The 19810-nt window shown below is 41.8% G+C and overlaps 1 protein-coding gene across 4 annotated transcripts in view; it reads left to right on the top strand.

The window, feature by feature from the left end:
• The window catches only part of myo1b (myosin IB), a 64974-nt gene that overhangs the window by 27841 nt on the left and 17323 nt on the right, over positions 1 to 19810 (top strand). For all 4 annotated transcript variants that reach the window (XM_086219765.1, XM_086219766.1, XM_086219768.1 and 1 more), the window contains exons 5-14: positions 1407 to 1511; positions 3207 to 3253; positions 5889 to 5952; positions 8715 to 8813; positions 9619 to 9722; positions 13450 to 13597; positions 14475 to 14593; positions 15780 to 15866; positions 15976 to 16041; positions 19160 to 19264. In XM_086219765.1, coding sequence (XP_086075891.1) covers positions 1407 to 1511; positions 3207 to 3253; positions 5889 to 5952; positions 8715 to 8813; positions 9619 to 9722; positions 13450 to 13597; positions 14475 to 14593; positions 15780 to 15866; positions 15976 to 16041; positions 19160 to 19264 — 944 coding nt within the window. The remainder of the gene's footprint in view (positions 1 to 1406; positions 1512 to 3206; positions 3254 to 5888; positions 5953 to 8714; positions 8814 to 9618; positions 9723 to 13449; positions 13598 to 14474; positions 14594 to 15779; positions 15867 to 15975; positions 16042 to 19159; positions 19265 to 19810) is intronic.

Here is a 19810-nt window from a genome sequence, read left to right as displayed (position 1 = left end):
TATCATGGTGCGCATACTCTAAATGACCCACAGAACTTGTTGTGAGTGGTGCCACACAGGTTGACCTGGTCCAATGTTAATGGACCCGACGTGAAACTGCTCTGCGGTGGTTGTCTGTATAACTATCATGAAATAATGAACTTTGTTATCTTGTGACTACGGATTGATTAAGTCATTATCACGAGGTTATTACACTGGAAAAAACTCATTCCAGTTATGGCCTTTCTTGGTTTCCACACTCTCTAGGATTGACATTTCTGTAATAATCCTATCACACAGTAGCTATCAGGTATATCCATGATACAGCAGTGAAGTACACCCAAGACAAAACAGTAAAAAAAAAAAAAAAATCAAACAAAAAAAACCCCAGCTTTTATTCAGCTGTTCCCAACCTCTCATGGATATTAAAAATCCCAATCCAAGACGACGGTCAGCCAAGTGGAGAAGATAAATTTGGATTTCAGTAATCTCATCGCCCCTGAAGCTTTGTAGTGGAATAAGGCCATCAAAAACATGCCTGCTCCGTTAAAATGGGTCATTGACATTCATGTCTTGCTGAGGGTTTTCTCATGCCTCTACTACATCCATAGGAGCACGGAGCTGTGACAAATATCATTATCAGATGCCAGCATAGTGCGCAAGAGATACCACAGTGTAGGTTTATTGTTTGAGAGAGATGACTAAGGGTATTTATCTTGCTGCCACGCTATGAGATAAAAATGTCACGCAGCATATATGGTACTCCTAATGATTCTTTTTGGCTGCCACCATCGTCTCTCCTGGCTACATTTGAGTGTGTCTGGAGCAGCATGTTGCCAAGCTCATAAGTAGTCTGTACCAGCAACTACTGTCAAGCTCTTTCCTATCCTTCCTTTGGCACGTCACACACATCATCAGTTCTGGGTCACTGTCATCTCTCTGCACAGGAGAGATGATCCTGATGCCAGCAGTCATCTTACAAGGCATGCAGCTAGTTCCAGACAGCACAAAATGCCTTTTGAGCTCGTGTCCAGTTTCTCATCCACATAATGATTTTTGAGAGCTTTTTCCCCTCAGAAGTCTCTCACATTTGCTTTAACACGAGAAGTGGGAGAGCCGACATCCCCTCTGTAGATCCAAATGAAATCAGATTTCTCCTCTGCTCACCTCGTTTCCCAGAGAAGTCTTAATGATGATCACGTGATGCAATAGTGGTCACCATATAACTAAACAAAGTGGGCCTCCCCTTTTTTGCTCTTTGTCGCAGATTGTTTGACCCACACCCTGCCCTGATGGGTGTCAGGGGGGATGAGGTAAGGGGCTTTCACAGGGAAAGGAGAGATGGGTGGATGTGTCAAACGTGTACCGTCAGTCACGTCTAGCAAAAGCTTTGACCTAATATTTATCTGTGTTTATGTACATTCCAGAGGCCAGTAAGCTGGTGATGTCATATGTGGCAGCGGTGTGTGGGAAGGGCCAGGAGGTGAATAAGGTCAAGGAACAACTGCTGCAGTCCAATCCCGTGCTGGAGGGTGAGTAACAAGTTCTGGTACGCTCAGACTACATCCCAGTTCTGGAGTAGGCTGGCACAAATTCAAAGACAGAAATGGAAATATATGGATTTATATTTGCAGCTCTCAGCCACCTCTTAACCCACTGTGACCTAGTTACTTTTTAAGTAAAATATTTTTAAGATATTAAACATTAAGCTTGGTTTTTGAGTAAACAGGGTCTATTTATACTCATTTAATCACCACAGATTTCCAGGTTGTTTATACAGTGTCATCCAACTACAATAACCTTTGATATGGGACACTGAGAAACACCCCAAACTGATTAACACACTGAACATTGAGTATTAGTCACACTATAAATAAAGCGCACTCGGCGCTCAGGTGTTATAGAGGTCTATTGTGTTAAGTACCAACACAGGGGATGGCTGCTTGGGTTCCTGGTGTTGCCTCTGTCTTGGTTGGGCGTGCATGCACAAAGGGCCGTGTCTTCAAGAAGCCAGGAAGTCTCCAGGGGAAGAGAACTGGGGGGGTAATGGCATGATCCTCCCACATGCTTTGTCTACCAAAGTTAACTCCTCGCCGTCCGTTGAAAAGATGCGACTGATGACTCCACATGACTGAGGAAGCATGTGATGTAGGAACAAGTAATCCAAGAAGGGCAACTACAGGAACGTTTGAGCATGGACAGGACATGGACCCTGACAAACACCAAGACGGATGAACACAAGGAGCAAAGAATTGTCGGGACTCTAGAGATAAAATTCACTCCTTTTTTAAAAAAATTTCCTTAGTGCGTCCACACACATACACACACCCACACACATATATACAGTCGCGTTCCCACACCTCAGAGCTGGCGCAGGAGCAGCTGTATTTTAATTTGGGGCAGTAGACAGGAAATGCCCATGAATGATGACACTGTATGCCAGGGTTGAGTCGCTGCAGAGCCCCTACACATCTGCAAGAGTTTAGCTCCTGCTGATCTAATTGCCCCGAGGCCAACATGAGGGAGAGGGGGGCACAGTTACCCTGCCTCACACAGTGTATCTGTGTCAAACTGTGACCCTCACCTTTTGCGTTTTTCAGTCTTCCTTGGTTCCAGTCTTTTTTTCTTTTAATTTCTTGCTCTGACCGCTCTTTGCTCTTTATCTTCCACTACCGTTATTCTCTGTCTACTTCACCCTCCGGCTGCCGTCATACCCGACTAGCAGCCCAGCCACTCACAATAACCGTGGACTTAAACACACATTAATCTGCTGCTATCAGTAATTAAGCAGTTATGCTAATAGTGGTTTGAGACATGCCACATTAACAGCTCTTTAATGTTGAATTGCCGTAAGAAGCACATGGAAAGAGCTCTGGATTTTAAAAATACCATTTTAAAAGGATTGCTTATACACTTGACGCAAGGGCTGGCATTAAAAAAATCATACTTCCCACATTGGACATGATGTTTTGTTATTGTTTATTTATAAGCATGGACTTGAATCATTTTGACGTGGCGTGACAGGAAGGTTTCAGCTCTTTCTAAGCCCCCGGTGCTTTGCTTAATCCATCCAGAATTATGGGGCCTCATCAGTACAAATGGCTTTGACATCTTGCCCGTACATGATTGACAGCTAGCTTGAGTGAGGCACAAGGTTAGCATCATTAATAGGGTTTTGTTAACCATGTTTTGATCTGTCTTCTAATGTGATTCTCTTCCTTTTACAGCCTTTGGTAATGCTAAGACTGTGAGAAATGACAACTCCTCCAGATTTGTAAGTATTCTGACTTAAAGTAATTAATGCTAATGTCATTCCATGGGGTGATTAATCTGCTAATTACGATGCATTGCTTTGATGTTTCCATGCAGACTTCATTCATGCTTGTGAATTTCTTCAAAATAATCCAGTGATTCCCAATGCCACGCTTTTTTTCCTCATTTATTTGTTTTGTACCTCTGTCAAGGAGGGAAGGTTTTTGGTGTAATTTGTCTTTCTGCAGCAGGATTACTCAAAAGCTATGAGGCCAACAAGCCAAGGATGGTCAAAGAATTGGCCAAGGAGGAATCAATTAGATTTTGGGGCCCGTTAGTCATAGTGACACCTAGTGGCATCAGGAAATTACTACTTTTTTCTTTTTCTTTTTTTTTAAACAACCTTTAACATACTCCATCTCGGATTTGGTCAGACACTTCTTAAGACCGAGGTGGTGAGTTACTGTAAAAACTGAGTTTTAGTTAAATGGTGTACCCATGTTAACATGGTTGATTTCACCAAAGAACAGACTTTAGGTTATACTCACAGCGCCACCTTGTGGTTACTGGAGGTCAGCTAGATGTAACAAACATCATTTCATTGATATCAAAATTACACTGCCGTCTTCACTCTCCCTTGATTTTGGTTGAGCAGCATCAGTTGACATGCTGGTGTAGGTGCAACCTGCGGTTACTTTGAGTGCTGCCTTGTTGTTTATCACAACAGCTTGATGGTTAAAGCAAAGGCTTGTTTAAACATAGCTGGTCTGAAGCTCTCAAGTCAAGGTCAGCGTTACATGTAGACGAGTGCCTCAGATAAGTGATGCACATTGGTACATGTTTCACAGCAACGCTGTCGTAGACGAGGAGCTTTTGTCACGTGTTCTGTTGTTCTATCCATTGATTTTATTTTTTTTTTGCAGAATACTTCTCCACGTGCTGCCTCAGTTGTAGCAGAGCTTGCACACATGATAAATGGCAGTGGTACATGGATAAAGGCCTTCGTACATGCCTTTAACATATGGTGTACAGGTCAGGTCTTGACCTACGCCGCTGTTCATCAACTTCAGTGTGACTAAATACCAAGACAGAGCAAGCAATCTTTCTGTCCACGCCCAGGGAGAAAGCTCACAGCTGGACGGATTGCAATTTTTTTTGTACTTCTTAGCTGTCATTTTCACTCCTGCCTGTCTGTCAGCCGGATTATGCATAAAGTATCAGACCAATTTCTGGAGATGAGGAGAATTGGCCAAAGTAGAACCCATTAGACCAAGATATCCTAAAATAGATAATGATAATCACTATAGAAGACACAGACATCATGAGAATTACTTGTTTATGGACACAAATCCAGAAGTTTTTGATTTTTAAACAAATCATTTTTGCACTTTCCTATTTTATTATTTTTAGAAAGGCCTGATCATGTATGTATCCGGAGAAACTGGGCTCACCATGTTTTTAATTATGCACATTTGTCTTGCTGCATATGCTGAGAAGGTCTTGCAGGTTTCCTTGCTTGTGGGTCCACGTCGCACATGCAGTAGCCCTTTTCTGGCCAGCCCTGACACTGACTTCCTGTCGGCTCCATGCACCCACAACCGCCATGAAATAATTTGATACAGCTTTTCTTCTCAAGTCTTTCGGCTCAATGGAACAAATCAATACAATTCGGATGTTACAAAGAGTCTATTTAGGGAAGCTCAGAAAAAAGAATGCGTTTCTTTTCTAATGAGTGTGTAGCGACATAGTGTGTTGGGCAAGTGTGCTTCATGTGATGCAGCAATTTTGAGCGTGTCTGCTACAAATCGCCTCACAGACTGTGCAAGGGGACAGTCTGGGTCACTTTCCTCCATTGATGATTTATAAATACTTGATTGTTTTTAGGCTTCCTAACCCCCAGAATTTCCCAAAAGTATATTGCAACATGTCCTCTTTTCTGACTGTTTCATGGTTTTAGTAGAAAGTACTTACGCTAGCTTCATGGCACTAGCAAGCAGGCTAACTGCCATTTCATACTGGTTTTTTATTTGCTTTTCCACACACTATGTTTAATCACATAGCTAAATGGTACTTTTAAATGCATGTTAGTGCTCGGACTTGGACTCCAGTTGTATCAGGGAGTATTATAAAGGATTATGCCTCTGATCTGTTTATATTTAGGTAACCTTGACAGCATAAACCTCTAGACTAGATCCTCTGGTCTCTCCACGAAATACCACTTCATCAGAGCTGCATCAGTTCATCAGGGACCTATGAATCAAGCTGTCTTTTCAATCTACTGAGTGCAGTTAGGCTGGAGCAGACTCGCCAGTTGAACTGAATCTGCTCTGAAGACCTGTCTGGTATTAATACATCTGAATGGAAAATACACAGGACCCTCTGTTCTAACTTCCAAGTTTCAGTTGGAAGGAGGGAGAGAAGGGGCCTGAAATAGATTTAGGCCTTCTAGTGGCAAAGCTATTAGCCAGGGTAGGGGGTCTTTTCCTCCACTGTAGCCAGGTATTTCATTGCTCTTCTGGTCATGATTGGCAGATGGTGCGCTGTTTGTAACTTGAATGAATGAACTGGAGTTTAATGCCTCCTTGTGAAAGGAACCTAACTCATGAGCTTGGTTTTTGGTCCAGTTATAGTAGTAACTGTTGTACTCTAATCCACAGGGAAAGTACATGGACATTGAGTTTGACTTCAAAGGAGATCCACTGGGTGGGGTCATCAGCAACTGTGAGTATTGTTGGGCTGTAAATGACCCTACAATTAAACATTTACAGTATACACACAAAACACACACACACACACCCCTAAATGGGTAGTCTGAGACAAACTGCAAGTAACAGTATCTTTGCGTTTGACACTCGGAGACCGTCGGTAGAAAAGAGGTAAAACACATCACAGGCCACAAACATGATACCATCATAGTATTTCTTAAAAAAAAAAAAATCATATATTGTAGCTATATTTGCTGTCTTTTAGTATTTATTTGCCTTTTGGCAGAGTTTAAATGTAAGACACTGCCAGTCTTCTCTTTTCAAAGTATGGTGTTTTGTTTTTGCTTTGTTTGTTTTTTTAAATATGGTTTGACATCTTCAAATTGTTAAAATGTACTTGTGCTTTTGAATGAAAGCCCTAGACTTGTACAAAGGCTTAGGTGAAACCAATCTGATTCTCAGACGCCCTCCACATACATCTGACTCGCTCTCCTCAGCTCTTTTCTCTGTTTTGCTTTTATCTCGCCTCCGTTCACATTGTTTTGTCTGTGCTGGATTCCCCGCCAGAGGTCAGAGAAACAAAGAGATGAGCTGATGGCTGAGGCACAAGTAAACCTCTGTCTGTTGGCCTGACTTAGTCCAACACTAGAGAGACTGTAAAGAAGAGCCACTAACATGTGACTCGCTGGCTAGACAGTTGGATGAGGATTTTCTCGCTGCCTCAGTTCATTAAATTCTCTTTATGTACATACCTCAGTCCTGAGTACTTCCTTTGTGAAAAGCAAACTCTCAGCCCTATAGTAATTGTGATAAGAACTTGGCAGCCAAGTGGCCAACATGTTTAGCCCAAACAGGATATTGTCCCCACTCTTTTTTTTTTTAGCATGTGTGTTTACGGGAGATGGAACATCCTCTGGATGTAGAAAATCAGAAGCTGTGGCCCACAAAAGCTGCACGATGACAACTGAGTAGTTTGGCTGGACACAAGGTGAAAGGCCACTTCAGTTCCCTTGGGAGGAGAATGATCTGAAACTCTTCATTCCCTCCACACGGACTCTCTTTTTGACAGAGCTGTGTCTGTCCGACAGCTATTTAAATCAAGTATGAAGCATAAATTTAAAAGGCCGATATAAAAGAAGTGGCTGCTCAGTGGTACTTTTCTTACCTTTGACAACAGTTTTATATTGCAACCATCAGCCACTCTTAGGTGTTGTTTTATTGATGTGCTGGCTCTTTGACAGCCACTCTTGTGAGTCATGGTCAGTGGGTGCGACAGATTCGCAGTCAACCTGCTTCTTCATCAACTCTGAAAACTCCAGGTCCCTAGTTAGGTACTTCTAGTGTGTCATAGATGCAGCGGAAAGTGCTTCTTCTATCCTCTCATTGCCCACCCACAGGATGAGTCTGTTTTTGATGTCTGGAGCCATTTTTTTTATGGCTGGAAATTGAATCATATTTAAAATGGCAGTCAATGTGGCTAGTCTTCCAAAATGTTTACTCCAGTGCATCATAAAGTCTTCACTGAAATTAAATTATCTCCCCTGTAAATCACTTGTGCTAAGGTCCCCTTCTAGATAAAAATCAGAAGCCAACAGGGGGATATTTATATTTTGAATTCTTTGATGGAGAATGGAAGTCTAGTTCATCAAATGCAAGACATAGAGGCGCCATCACAAAACCAGTGTCGCAAACTGCGTTTTTATATAAATTTGCAGAAAACAATATGTGATAATCATCAAAGGCAGAGCAGACAGTTATACTTAGCCAAACTGAGTCCGGACCCCAGACTCAAAACAACTCACATTAGTTAAAGTGTCATTTTTAATCCCACTCGTGGACCAGATCCCACATTTCCCTTTGCTTGTTGAACACAAACCACCAAGCACACAGTAACGAGGGAAAAGTAGACTGTTAATATGGGTCTGTCGGTTAGATAGCCCATTCCTGAGTTGTCCACGCCACATTAGAACATGAATCTAAAGGTAACTGCATGTTAGATGCTGGTGTGGTCATAACTCTCCAGAATCCCTTGAGCAATGTTTGTCCTCAACTTGTAACTAAGGCAGTTTGTTTACTCCAGTTATGCTAAGTGCAACACTAACACAACCTTGTTGCCAGCTGGGATGAATAGGACTATTACTCATATGTATCTAGAGTAACTATATTTTTAATTCTTTCTACACAAACCTGCGTAGGGTTTGGGACTCAAGGTAGATGGCTAAGTGTGGAGGCTAGAAGTCTAACTGTGCAGAATAGATGAGTAAATATAGAGGCTAAAAGGCTAAATGTGGAGGATGGATGCCTAAAGGTGATTTTAAGTCTCCCAAAATTAGATGATTTCTAACCAGAATAACTGAATGCTACCATCCTGCCAGACTGGCAGGGAAGCTGAGGCTGCTGGGCTCTGTAGTTGGTCTTTAATTAAATGATTCTCAGCCTAATGCGGTGAACAGATGATGGTTCCTCTTTTAATCAGGTACTGTGGCAGTGAGTTGGAAACCCGGGAGAAAAAAATAAATGATGCTTTTGTGTGGTTTCTTTCACATACACTCCTTGAAGTGTGTTTATACATAAAAGTAATGAGCAGCGTTGGTTTTTGTCACCATGGTAACGTAAATACATGTTAAACCGAGAACCCATCCGAGCTCTCAGACAGTGAGTATCCTTAAATTAAAGTTTAAACATGGCTCCTGAGGAACTCCTCTGCAACTCCTGTGACTGTTTTGTCAGCATGTGTCATTGTTTCTTTTCGTCATCTGATTTTGTTTTTTTTTTAAGATCTGCTTGAGAAGTCGCGTGTGGTGAAACAGCCAAGAGGAGAGAGGAACTTCCATGTCTTTTATCAGCTGCTGTCTGGAGCCTCTGACGACACACTCAGTGAGTTATGACACTGTAAACTGCCGTTAAATCAAAGTATTTTAACTGAAGTTGAAGATTGAGATCTGAGAGTATTGCAGTAATATGTACATCTCACCATTGTTGGATCTGTCAGCTCTCAAAACTTTGATTTATGTATCACAATCCTGGGATTTCATCATCATTTCTATATTTACACGTGAAGCTACCTCGATGCAATTTCTTGTTTTTGATGTAACTTGTTACAAGTAAATCATTTCCAGATTTATTGCGGCTGGACAAACGCACGGCAGAGGCATTAATGACACATCTTCCTGCTCAACAAACACCACAAAGAACAAAGAGAACCTGGGAGACCTGTTCCTTGTATTTGCTTTTCCATGGGTAGCGAGCATTGTTTGAACACAGGAGAACAACATAATGGTCATTCACTCCACGGTGCACACATCAGAGGGGCCTGATTCAGTTGCAGTTAATGCAGCCACTAATGAAATCCGACTCATGCTCCCACCAGAGGAATGGATTTCTTTTCTACACGTAGGGGGCTTTTAAAGAGCGCTATTTGATCTCCCAGAATAATGTCCCCAGCAGTAATTCTATGAGGACGTGCACCTTGTGGAAATTGTGTGTGACGTGACATTGGCCTGAGTATTAGATCAGTTTCTTTTCAGTAAACCACTTTTGGTCGTTGCGTCATCAAGTGCATTTTTCATTTTATTATCCGACATCTGCCAGTTGTGAGTGTGTAGGTGTGTAATTCTTGCTCGGCCTCTTCCGTCTAACCATTTCTAGTTTCAGTGACGGTCATGTGGTTTGTGTGTAACAGAGAAACTGAAGCTGGACCGGGACTTCAGCAAATACAACTACCTGAGCCTGGACTCTGCTGTGGTCAATGGGCTGGATGATGCAGCTAACTTCAGGACAGTCAGAGTGAGTACTGCATGCAGCACATGTGCAATACACGATTGTCTTGATCGTGGTCAGACTCACAAACTGGGTGCTGGACGAGAAACATTTCCGGCGCTTACTGATTTGACTTACTCCCATTGTCGAAACATACATGCCTGAGTGTTGAGCAGCAGTGACAGCAAGTCACCCAAGCCTCTTTCCCGCTGGCCAAAAAAAACCACCAACATCTGGCTTTTGTGTGCAATGGGAAAGGGTTTAATCGACAGTCACTACCAGGTCAAATGCTGTCGACTCGGGTATAAATCGCCTCTGGCTCGCCAATCATTTGAACACAAAACCGTGGTGAATGCAGTGATCTGCAGCCCACTTCTGATCTTGAACCCACATATTAAGAGCGGTGGAGGCTCCACTATCAACAACATACACAGAAACAATGAAATCTTGTTGCCTCCACTGTTAACTTCACTGGCTTTTTGTCATCCCAGCCACAAAATTAAACCCATCTGGGTTTCAGCAGCGTTGTCACATAGCTCGGTATGTGCTGAGTTTCAAATATGGGTTGATGTGAAATATATTATTAAAATAAAATGGTAAAAACAGAAGCCCTCCAGGCTGCTTTCTACTGTTTACTGTGTTTTCCGACAGTGTGTATGACATCAAACATGACGTACCAGGAGAAAAACCAGAAAGACAAGCCCTTGTCTCATCACAGTGGGGAAGGGATCAATCGGATTTTATTAGTGGGTTTTACCTGTGTTAAAAAAAACAAACAAAACCTGTTACAGTGCTGTGGAAAAGTGGTATAAAGAAAGCCAACTCTCTTTTCTGGATGCAGTAACGTTGTGCCTTCCAAATATACATTAAGCTCACGTCTCCTTGTTTACACTGTAAAAGCATCGCTGTAAAAAAAACTGTTGCCATTTCATCCATGAAGTCATTTTAGTCTCGATTAATTTTGACTGCTAAATGTCATGCAGCATTTATATTTCTTTATTTAAGTCTACATATTCTTGTTTCTCCTTATAGATTACAACATAAACTATTTAATTACCGCTGGGCTGTGAAGTAGTTCCATCTACTACTGGGAGTCGTACGGAGCAAAACCTTCACATAAAACCATTAAAATAAACCTGGTACAATCTTCTTGACTGTCTATTGGAATACACCAAGTAATCTATGGCATGGCTATAAAAAAAAATGTGAAGGAAACCTCAACAATGCCTATAATAAAATCCAAAGAAGTGCAATATTTGCTCAGGGCAAAATAGGAAGTATTTGGGGTGCTGCGGATGGTATTCACCATACGTAGGCACAGATCCCCACAGAAGTCCCCCCCATTATCATTTCAATATGTTTTTCATTTTAAATATGAATCATGACACCAGAGTAATTGCTTTTAGTATTGTGACTCACATCACGGTTGCGGTATCCGCCAAAAATAATTACAACTTGACATTTTCCAAAATTGTTCCGCACCTAATCAATGGTGTCAAACCATACGGTGCATGGAAACAAAGCTGCTGTGTTTGACATCTGAAACACATTATTCTTACTTCATCAAGTCTTGATTTAAACTTCTATCATCGTTTATTTTGACAGTAAATACTGTAGTTTTCCTATAAAAGTTATGGAATCAGTAAAGTCGTCCACAGAGACTGGTCGAGAACTTCTCACTTGTCCCGAAAATGAACTGATTATCATTTTCTAAACCACCAACCGACTCCGACATAAATAACACATACTTCACTTCACCGCTGAATTGCTCTTCCGGCATGCAGCACTGACTTGTTTGCATCACCCAGAGTTCATCTAAATCCTGTACAGAGGCAGGAGGCCGTCTGATCTCTCCTTATCGCCTGCACTAAACAGTGGAAAAAACTCCTTCCCAGACTTCCTCCCTCCTGTTAAAAAAAACCTGGTGACCTTTGAACTGAACCTGAACTTGAACCAAAACGCAAACTATTAGTTTTGTATTGATCAACCATGGGAAATTCCATGTGCATAATTTTGCAAACAATGAACAATTGTTCAGCAAGTAGCTGCATAGTGGCAGCAGCCTTTCTTTGGGGAAAACCAAGCAGCTGCTTCCTTTTGTGTTTGTGTTCTTGCCCGCATGTGCACTGCGTCTTTTTTGTCCTTACTGATGGTGACACATCGGATGTTGTGTCTAGAAGACACTGTCTCTTCTGTCGGTTATCAGTCCTGCTCCCGTGTGCTCTACTCTGCCACTGAAGAAGTCTTTGCTGTCTCTGTTAAAGTCTACTGTACTTATTTTCCTGCATTTCACCACATCCTGCTCCTCATCCCGTCTCCTGATATGTTTTCATAGTATTCCCCATATAGCTGCATTTCACCAGCGGAAACACAAGGACATTCTCATTAAACAATGAGTTCCTTCACATGGCCTTGTCTGTTACAACCAAAGACGGCCACACTGTCTTCCTCCCGCAGACACTGAGTTAAACCTTCAGCTTCCATAATAGAATAACAATACTTCAGTACCACAGCAAATAAGTAGTTGCGGGCTTCAGCAGTCATCTCAAGCATGTAACTTCATTTATTGTTTGTTTTTGTAAGAGTTGTATAGGAAATTGTTTCATTTTTGGCACCAGAATGATGAACTGGGCTTTAATTCAAACATTTTATTTATTTATTTTTTTTATTGGTCTTCTATTTTTATTCCTCCATGCCGCGCAGTGGAGGGCAGGAGGCAGTATGTCCTCAGGTTGTCGGTCTCGTTCTCATCAGTGTTCTCAGGAACGCCTTGAGGGAATGTCTTAAATATTTGGCACAAACGTCCACTTGGACTCCAGGATGACCTCAGAAGATTTTTGGTGGTCAAAAGTCAAGGTCACTGGGACCTCTTAAGTCCATCCCACTCTTGTGAATGTGACATCTCAGACATGCCAAATGTTACTTCATCTGGCACCAACGTCCACCACGTCCACAATATTGACCAAGCTATGGCCTATTAAGAGTCAAACGAAACACACATTTTGTACATTTTAACTTCAGCTGAGATAAACGTGGTACATACTGAGGTACTGTTTCTGTTTTTATGTGTTAAATGAACTTTTTTTTTTTAAGTTGGGCAGAGAGAACCTCAAAGAAATCTCTAAAGAGTGTTTGTTTAGAGGTTTGAGACTTTAGAAGCTGAAATGAAGAAATGCAGCAGATCAGGTTGACTGCTGAAGCCCTTTTTCCCTTTTGCTATTCAAATGGACACAACATTTGATGACTATAAGCCAGAATCTGTGCTTCCGGAAGACTTGGCTTAAAAGGAAAGGTGGTCTGTAGCAAATAAATTGTGAAATGTGGTTCTGTAAGACTTAAAGGCTGCAGCCTCTGGGGATAGTTGGGGAAAAAAAGCCGCTCAGGATTCATCTGTTTTAGACGGGGTGTTTGTCTAGCCTTTTTGTGACTGCCACTCTCTGTTTCATGTTCAGTTTTTGTGAATTGTTGTCACTTTCTTGGATGGCCTTTATGCATTTTAACCTATGAACCACTAGCTCTTTTAAAGGTGCTGTTGAATACATTTATATTTGAACTGCATCTGCATCTCACACACACCTGGACTGCAGAAATGTTGCAGCAATTCTCTGACTTGTCTATGAGTGTGAGAACACAGCAGTTCAAAGTACAATTATAGCTTAGTTCCTAATTTGTTCTGTCTCTTTTTTTCCTTTTAGGATTCAACACTGTCAGCTGATTCGGCACTTACTCATTTATTCCCCTTTTGCCCTCCCAGAATGCCATGCAGATCGTGGGCTTCATGGAGGACGAGGTGCAGTCGGTGCTGGAGCTTGTGGCAGCCGTGCTGAAGCTCGGCAACATTGAGTTCAAGCCGGAGTCACGCTGTAACGGCACAGACGAGAGCCGCATCAAAGACAAGAACGGTGTGCTTGAAGGAGAACGAACAGGAAGCAAATGTTGACCTTATCATTTTACACCTAATTTCCAGCACAGTTTTAAATGACTGGGCAGCAATGTGTAATTTTGAATCATAAAGCCAGCTGGCTATTTAGGTATGGAAAGATAAATATTAGACATTTATTTGTGCAGTATTTAATTTGGATGCATTTTTATACACAAACCTTTTGACCTGCATGTTTAGTTGAGCTGCTGTTCAGCCACTGCCCCCTACTGGCTGTTTTAGACTCTCATCTGTAGTCCTCCTCACCAAGTGTGCGTGGGTGTGTTTGCGTGCGTGTGGGTGTGTGTTTTGTCCCTCTCACAGCTGTTCTCTTAAGGCAGGTATTTCATTTACAGTGGAATGATCATCTAACTGACATTCTGAGTGAGAAAATACATCGGGTTTTTTTCTCCCTTTCTTTTTCTTCTCAAATGAATTAAAGACCGGCCTGTTGAGATCATGTCTGAGCATGTTTCTCACTGATTCCTGTACTGGCTTTTTAGAAAATGACATTCTTTCAGTTTGCTTTCCTGGGTCTGAACTCTTAAAATAATCTGATATTTAAAAAGGTTCTCGAAGCTACTAACAAGATAACACTAAGGAATACAGAGAGATGTTTTTGTAATATTTATTTTCTAGTAGATTACTAGAGATGCAGAAGCATCAGTAACCACAAATGCTTCATTTGAACAAGGGGGAATATACAGATGGTGATCGATGTCTGCCAAACATTTGTCTAAATACAAGCTCTGTTATCTGGGGATAAACTTGAAGAATGATAGAAAAGTTCTTTACCCATTTTTGCTGCTGAAGTCTAATGTTATTTTGTGTGTGTGTGTTTTCTTTTGCTGGCTGAACAGATTTGAAAGAGATGTGTGAGCTACTGGGGATCGAACAGTCTGTGCTGGAGAGGGCGTTCAGCTACCGTACGGTAGAGGCCAAGATGGAGAAAGTGTCCACCACCCTGAACGTGGCCCAGGTCAGAGGGAACCAACTGAATCTAGACAGCATTTGCTAGAGCTGTGCTTCTCTGTCCTACTTGTGTTGGCGTAAACACACACGCATACACACACACACACGCACGCAGGCGCGCAGTATGTGCTCCACTAGCTGCCATCTCTCATTTATGTCAATGTTACATGAAAAGCTCTCCATTATAGATGAGCTCTATTTCTCTCTCAAATTCAAATGTAGGTCATATTTTAAAGGTTAGTGAGTTCACTCAAACTGTTGAGTGTTCCAGTCTCGTGGATCCTGAAGACACAGGGGGAAATGGTTCCCAGTGTTAACACGAGTGAAACCACTTTGGTGGTCAGCCAGTGTTTGTGGTGTGGTGTCTTTGTTATTAGCTGTGTTTACTGTGTGTGTTTGCGAGTGTTGTTTACGCCTCCATGGTGGCACAGCTGTGGCAGGAAGCGTTACGTGTTCGGCTCATCCGTCCCTTCCATCTTCATTTGGACTACAAGATGAACTCATCAGAGGCTTTGGGCCACATCTCAAGAATTTACATGCTAATTATGACAAAATTGTACACGCACACAAAAACCCCACTTTCTGGTCATATTTAATAGGTATGTGCTTATCCAGCAAAAATGCTTTTTGATATATCCTGGGAACTATTGGGATTATCCTCAGAGATCCATTTTACATCCATCAGTGGACATTATCCAGCATAATAGATGGAATCACGGGGGGGTAGCAGTCGCCTCTGCTTCCTGGTCCTTTTTGTAAGGTCTCTTTCAATGATTCTGGCCTTGATTATTTCGTTTATATGGTGCTGAAGGTACGTCGGGACACTGCCTCTCATAGGGCAGGTTGTTGAAGCAGATATTAAAGTAATTGTAACAAAGCTATTAGACTCATTGCTGCCATTTTCTGATGGGAGTAACTTGTTACTACGAAGTACCTGTAAAAAAAAAAACAAAAAAACAAAACCAAATATTTAAACATATCAAGTTCCTCTGAAGTCTGCAGTACATGCAGTATAAAATGCAGCTGGACTGTTTGGCAGAGGCGTACAGTTATGAGGCAGCTAGGAATTCAGCATTGACTTTCATCAGTACAAACTTGTAGGAATTCATAAATAAATAAATGCATTTTTTTGTCGTTGTTGTCGTTGCTTCCTCCATTTTCACCTCATTATCACTTAATGTGTTTATTTACAGGCCTACTACGCCCGGGATGCCCTCGCCAAGAATCTCTACAGTCGTCTGTTTAGCTGGCTAGTTACCAGGATCAATGAAAGCATAAAAGTTAGTAGGATCCCAAATTTCTCTTAATTGAATCGGTTGTTCGTCTTTATTTTTCTGCACACCACCACTCTCAGGCATTTCTGATATTGAAAATATTGTCTCTCTGCAGGCACAAACTAAAACTCGCCACAAGGTCATGGGTGTGCTGGACATTTATGGCTTTGAGATATTTGAGGTAAGAGAAGTGGCTGATCAGAGCTTCCCAACTGTCTTGAGGACAGAATCTGATATTTCATTGGATTTAAAAGGATTTTGCTCGGGGGCTTGTTTATGTGTGTGTTGGCGTACCTGTGAGGAGCTTATCAACAAGATAAAAGCATATTCAGATCAGATTAGTTCGGCTTTATCGCTCCCAGTGGTAGACTTCTCTTTTGTGGCAATGGGATTTTCAAGGCTAATATCAGCGTTTCACAGTGGAAAAATGGACAGAACATGAAGGCACCATGATGGACAAAATGTTGAAATTATTGCAGTCAGCACTGCATCATTGATGCCACTGTGTTGGTCGCAGCATATTTAGAGTAAACCAAACACAGAATCTACAAGGTGGATCTGTTTTTAGAAACGTAAATATGTCTATCGTGTCAGTTGCATAGGAACAAATCCAGCACTAGCTTTTGAGCTTCAAGTGCTGTGTGGTTCAGTGTGTATGTGCATGTGACTATGTGCATGCAAACATGTGAGAGTTCTAGTGCACCACCTAGAGTTTCCTGTTGCCCCTGGGCACCCCCGCCCCCTCCCCCCACCCCCCATATATTCATGTCTTTTTCATATCCCTGCTTATTCACTGCACTCACTGTCAAGTCCTCCCTCTCCTCTGACTGTGGTGTTGTGTCTTGGTCTCCAGGATGGAGTAAGTAACACCTGCACCAGCCTGTTTGCTGTGCCAGTGTGCATGCTGTGATGTCAACTCCTTAATTCTGCTAGCCATTAAGGTCGATTCAGGTGCTCCTGGTGTGCAGCGCAGCCACACAGCTGAAAAGATGCTGAGAGAAAACATTTCTGATTCTGATTCTTGACATGCACTCTGTTGGTGGTTAATAAACGCGATGGAAATCTGATGCAGCAGACCTGCAGTAAATCTTACTGGGTTCATACGGTTATGAAAAATGTGGAAACGTCATAGAATTTGAAAATGGCAAATTTGTGGCCTGGTTATGAATCTTATTAAGAATAAATCCAGTGAATTTAGGAACAGTCATGGAAATTGACTTCACAAATGCCTGGGTCGTTGAGGTCAGCTAAGATCTACTGGGAAAAAATCTTTTGGTTTATGTTGATTTGTTTTTATGTGTGCTGATGTCGTGTCAAACCATGTAGCTTTCAATTAATTTTAGTCTGAATGAATGGTAGAAAATTTGACATGGATTTCTCTCATTCCTCATGATGTATGGCCATGGCAGTTTCCCTGAAAGGCCAGTAAAAGTCATGGAAATGTAATGGTAAAAATGAGAAGAATTGTGTTGGACCGACCTTGCAGGGCTGTTTTGTGATGCTCTTGTGAGAAATATCTAAGTAAAAAGATAGAAGACATGGGTTTTTTTGTAGGTTTGTTGTGCTAAGCTTCATTAATTTTACTTGGTGTACTTGTACCTTTTATAAACTGCCAACAGAGTATATGTACACTTTTGCTTATAAAGAGAAATGAGCATATTAGGTACATATTATGTAGAAAGATGCTTTTGTCCTTTTGTTTTCGCTTATTCAGCACAAAATTATACAGAACTGCTGAACAGTTTCCTTTACATGACAATTCTCTCATGAGATTATGAGTTTTGTTATTAGAATGGACATTAAAATGCATAAATCAAGAGAAATCCAAATGAAATTCATATTTGCAAATATTTAAGGACATTGATCCATTTAAATGTCACAAGCTACCAAAATATTTAACCCAAGAAATTGCATTTTACATCTTTACATTTATTTATTATCTTAATAACTTTACCGACCCGTTCACTGCAAGTGGTTATAAAACACATTCAATATTTTTGAGCTTCACAGTCAAAGTCTGTCACATTTCAGCCTTGTGTCTGCTGCCGCTTGGGGATAGACATGCAATGCTTTGCTATTGAGTGCGCGCGTGTGTGTGTGCGCGCGTGTGTGAGTTTTTAGGGGTGAAGGCGACTGTGGTTTCTCAGTGAAAGGAAATGAGTCATAAAATAAATAACTGATCTCCCTGTGGCCATGTGTCCCATTTCCTGGTAATTGAAAAACCTTGCTGTGTCCTTCACTCGATGAGCTCTTCAACTAAATATGCTATGCTAACCGTTTTAGTCTCTTAACCAAGACATGCTAACCTAACCCAGCACACAATGAGGCCATCTGCCAAGTCGCATGACTCACCCCTCAATGGGTTGTAATTGGCGGCAGTGATAATTATTTTCTGTAAATGTTTAATGAGCTATATGACACTTTCCAGGAAGGTCTTCTGATATGGATTTATCATAAGGTTTCATCAGCTAACACTAGCAATATTAATGATATCAGTGGTCCAACTGTCCACGGTGATGAAACGTGTGTTCAGTAATGGCTGTCAAAGTGATGAGGCTGCAAATCGTCCATCAGAAGAGAGCTGCGGCTTTATTTAAAATGCTTGTATGTGTCAAACACAAGAGGACTGCTTCTGTGGATTTTATAAATGATTAATCACTCAGAGACGAACATCAGAGGCTTTTCCAGGCTAATGCACGTTCAGTCGGAACTGTCAAATCTGACTTTGTAGGTTTTGATATGTTTCCACTGACAGATTAATCGAATGTATAGCAGTCTATCGTTAACCGTTTCCAGGCTCCTTAAAATCTAAATTCCAAGAAGTCTCTTCCGTCTAGCAGATTATATTTTCATAAGTAAACACAAGCTCGATTCACTGGACTGCTGCACCCACCCGTGCACGCACACACACATACACACACACACACACACACACACACACACACACACACACATATCTGACCTCTTTAATAACACATTGCAGAAACAAAATGGAAGCCGCAAGTTGTGAAAGCGGTGGAAAGGTTTATGAATGTTGAAAGCCTCAGTCAGCAAAGAGAAATTAGAAAATATTGCAAAGAGAAGGAATATTTAAAATCAAATTGAAAAACCCCAAAGTGAGATTGTGAACCATTGAGAAGCAGAGCAGCATGAACCAAGCTGAGAAGTTAAACAGATTTCTGCGTTTGCGGTCACAAAAGTCCATTTCACTCACAGTAACGGACAGTGATAATGAGTTCAGTCACTTTCAGGATTCAACCTGTTAATCGCCAACAGCTGAATTGTTTTTCTTCCGGCAGGACAACAGCTTCGAGCAGTTCATCATCAATTACTGCAACGAGAAGCTGCAGCAGATCTTCATCGAGCTGACCCTGCGTGAGGAGCAGGAGGAGTACGTCCGGGAGGTGCGTCGGTACACGCTCATTAACACACCAAACCTAGGCTGTCATAAGTAGTTCTGGGTGTTGGTGCTTGGATTAATTCTCTAGTCTGGTCCTCACTTTACGTCTTTCAACACTCAATTAGTTGCGTCACCGGTTCATGATGATGGGCCCTGCTGCATGATCTCATCCTGGTCACTCGCAGTTTAACCCCTCATGCTGTTTTAGTTACATCTGTGTTCTTCCTCCTTGAGGCTAATGTATTTCCCCTTCATTTACGTCCTTCTCTCCTGTATCTGTCATCCCTCACACTCTGTTTACTCTCCTCCCGTGCGCTGCCCTGAGATGGAAGCGATCCCTCACCTCGGCTAAAGTAAACACTCCCCGCTGCGGGCCTTTAAGCTCTGTTTGTTTTCAAAGCTCAATGTGTATAAGTGCAACAGTGATGACCCCCACAACCCCCCTTCCCATCTAACGTCGCCACCAATGATATTCCACTTCTGGCCTCTATCCAGTGTACAGCATGGGAAAATACCACAGGCCTGGAGACAGGAGGGAGCTCCACCAATC

This window comes from Aulostomus chinensis, chromosome 12 (assembly GCF_037954235.1).
Source record: "Aulostomus chinensis isolate RoL2024-O1b breed Wild chromosome 12, RoL_Achi_v1.0, whole genome shotgun sequence".
Lineage (NCBI taxonomy): Eukaryota > Metazoa > Chordata > Actinopteri > Syngnathiformes > Aulostomidae > Aulostomus > Aulostomus chinensis.
Note: the sequence above shows the minus strand (reverse complement) of the source record. Positions and strands in the feature narration are given on the sequence as shown.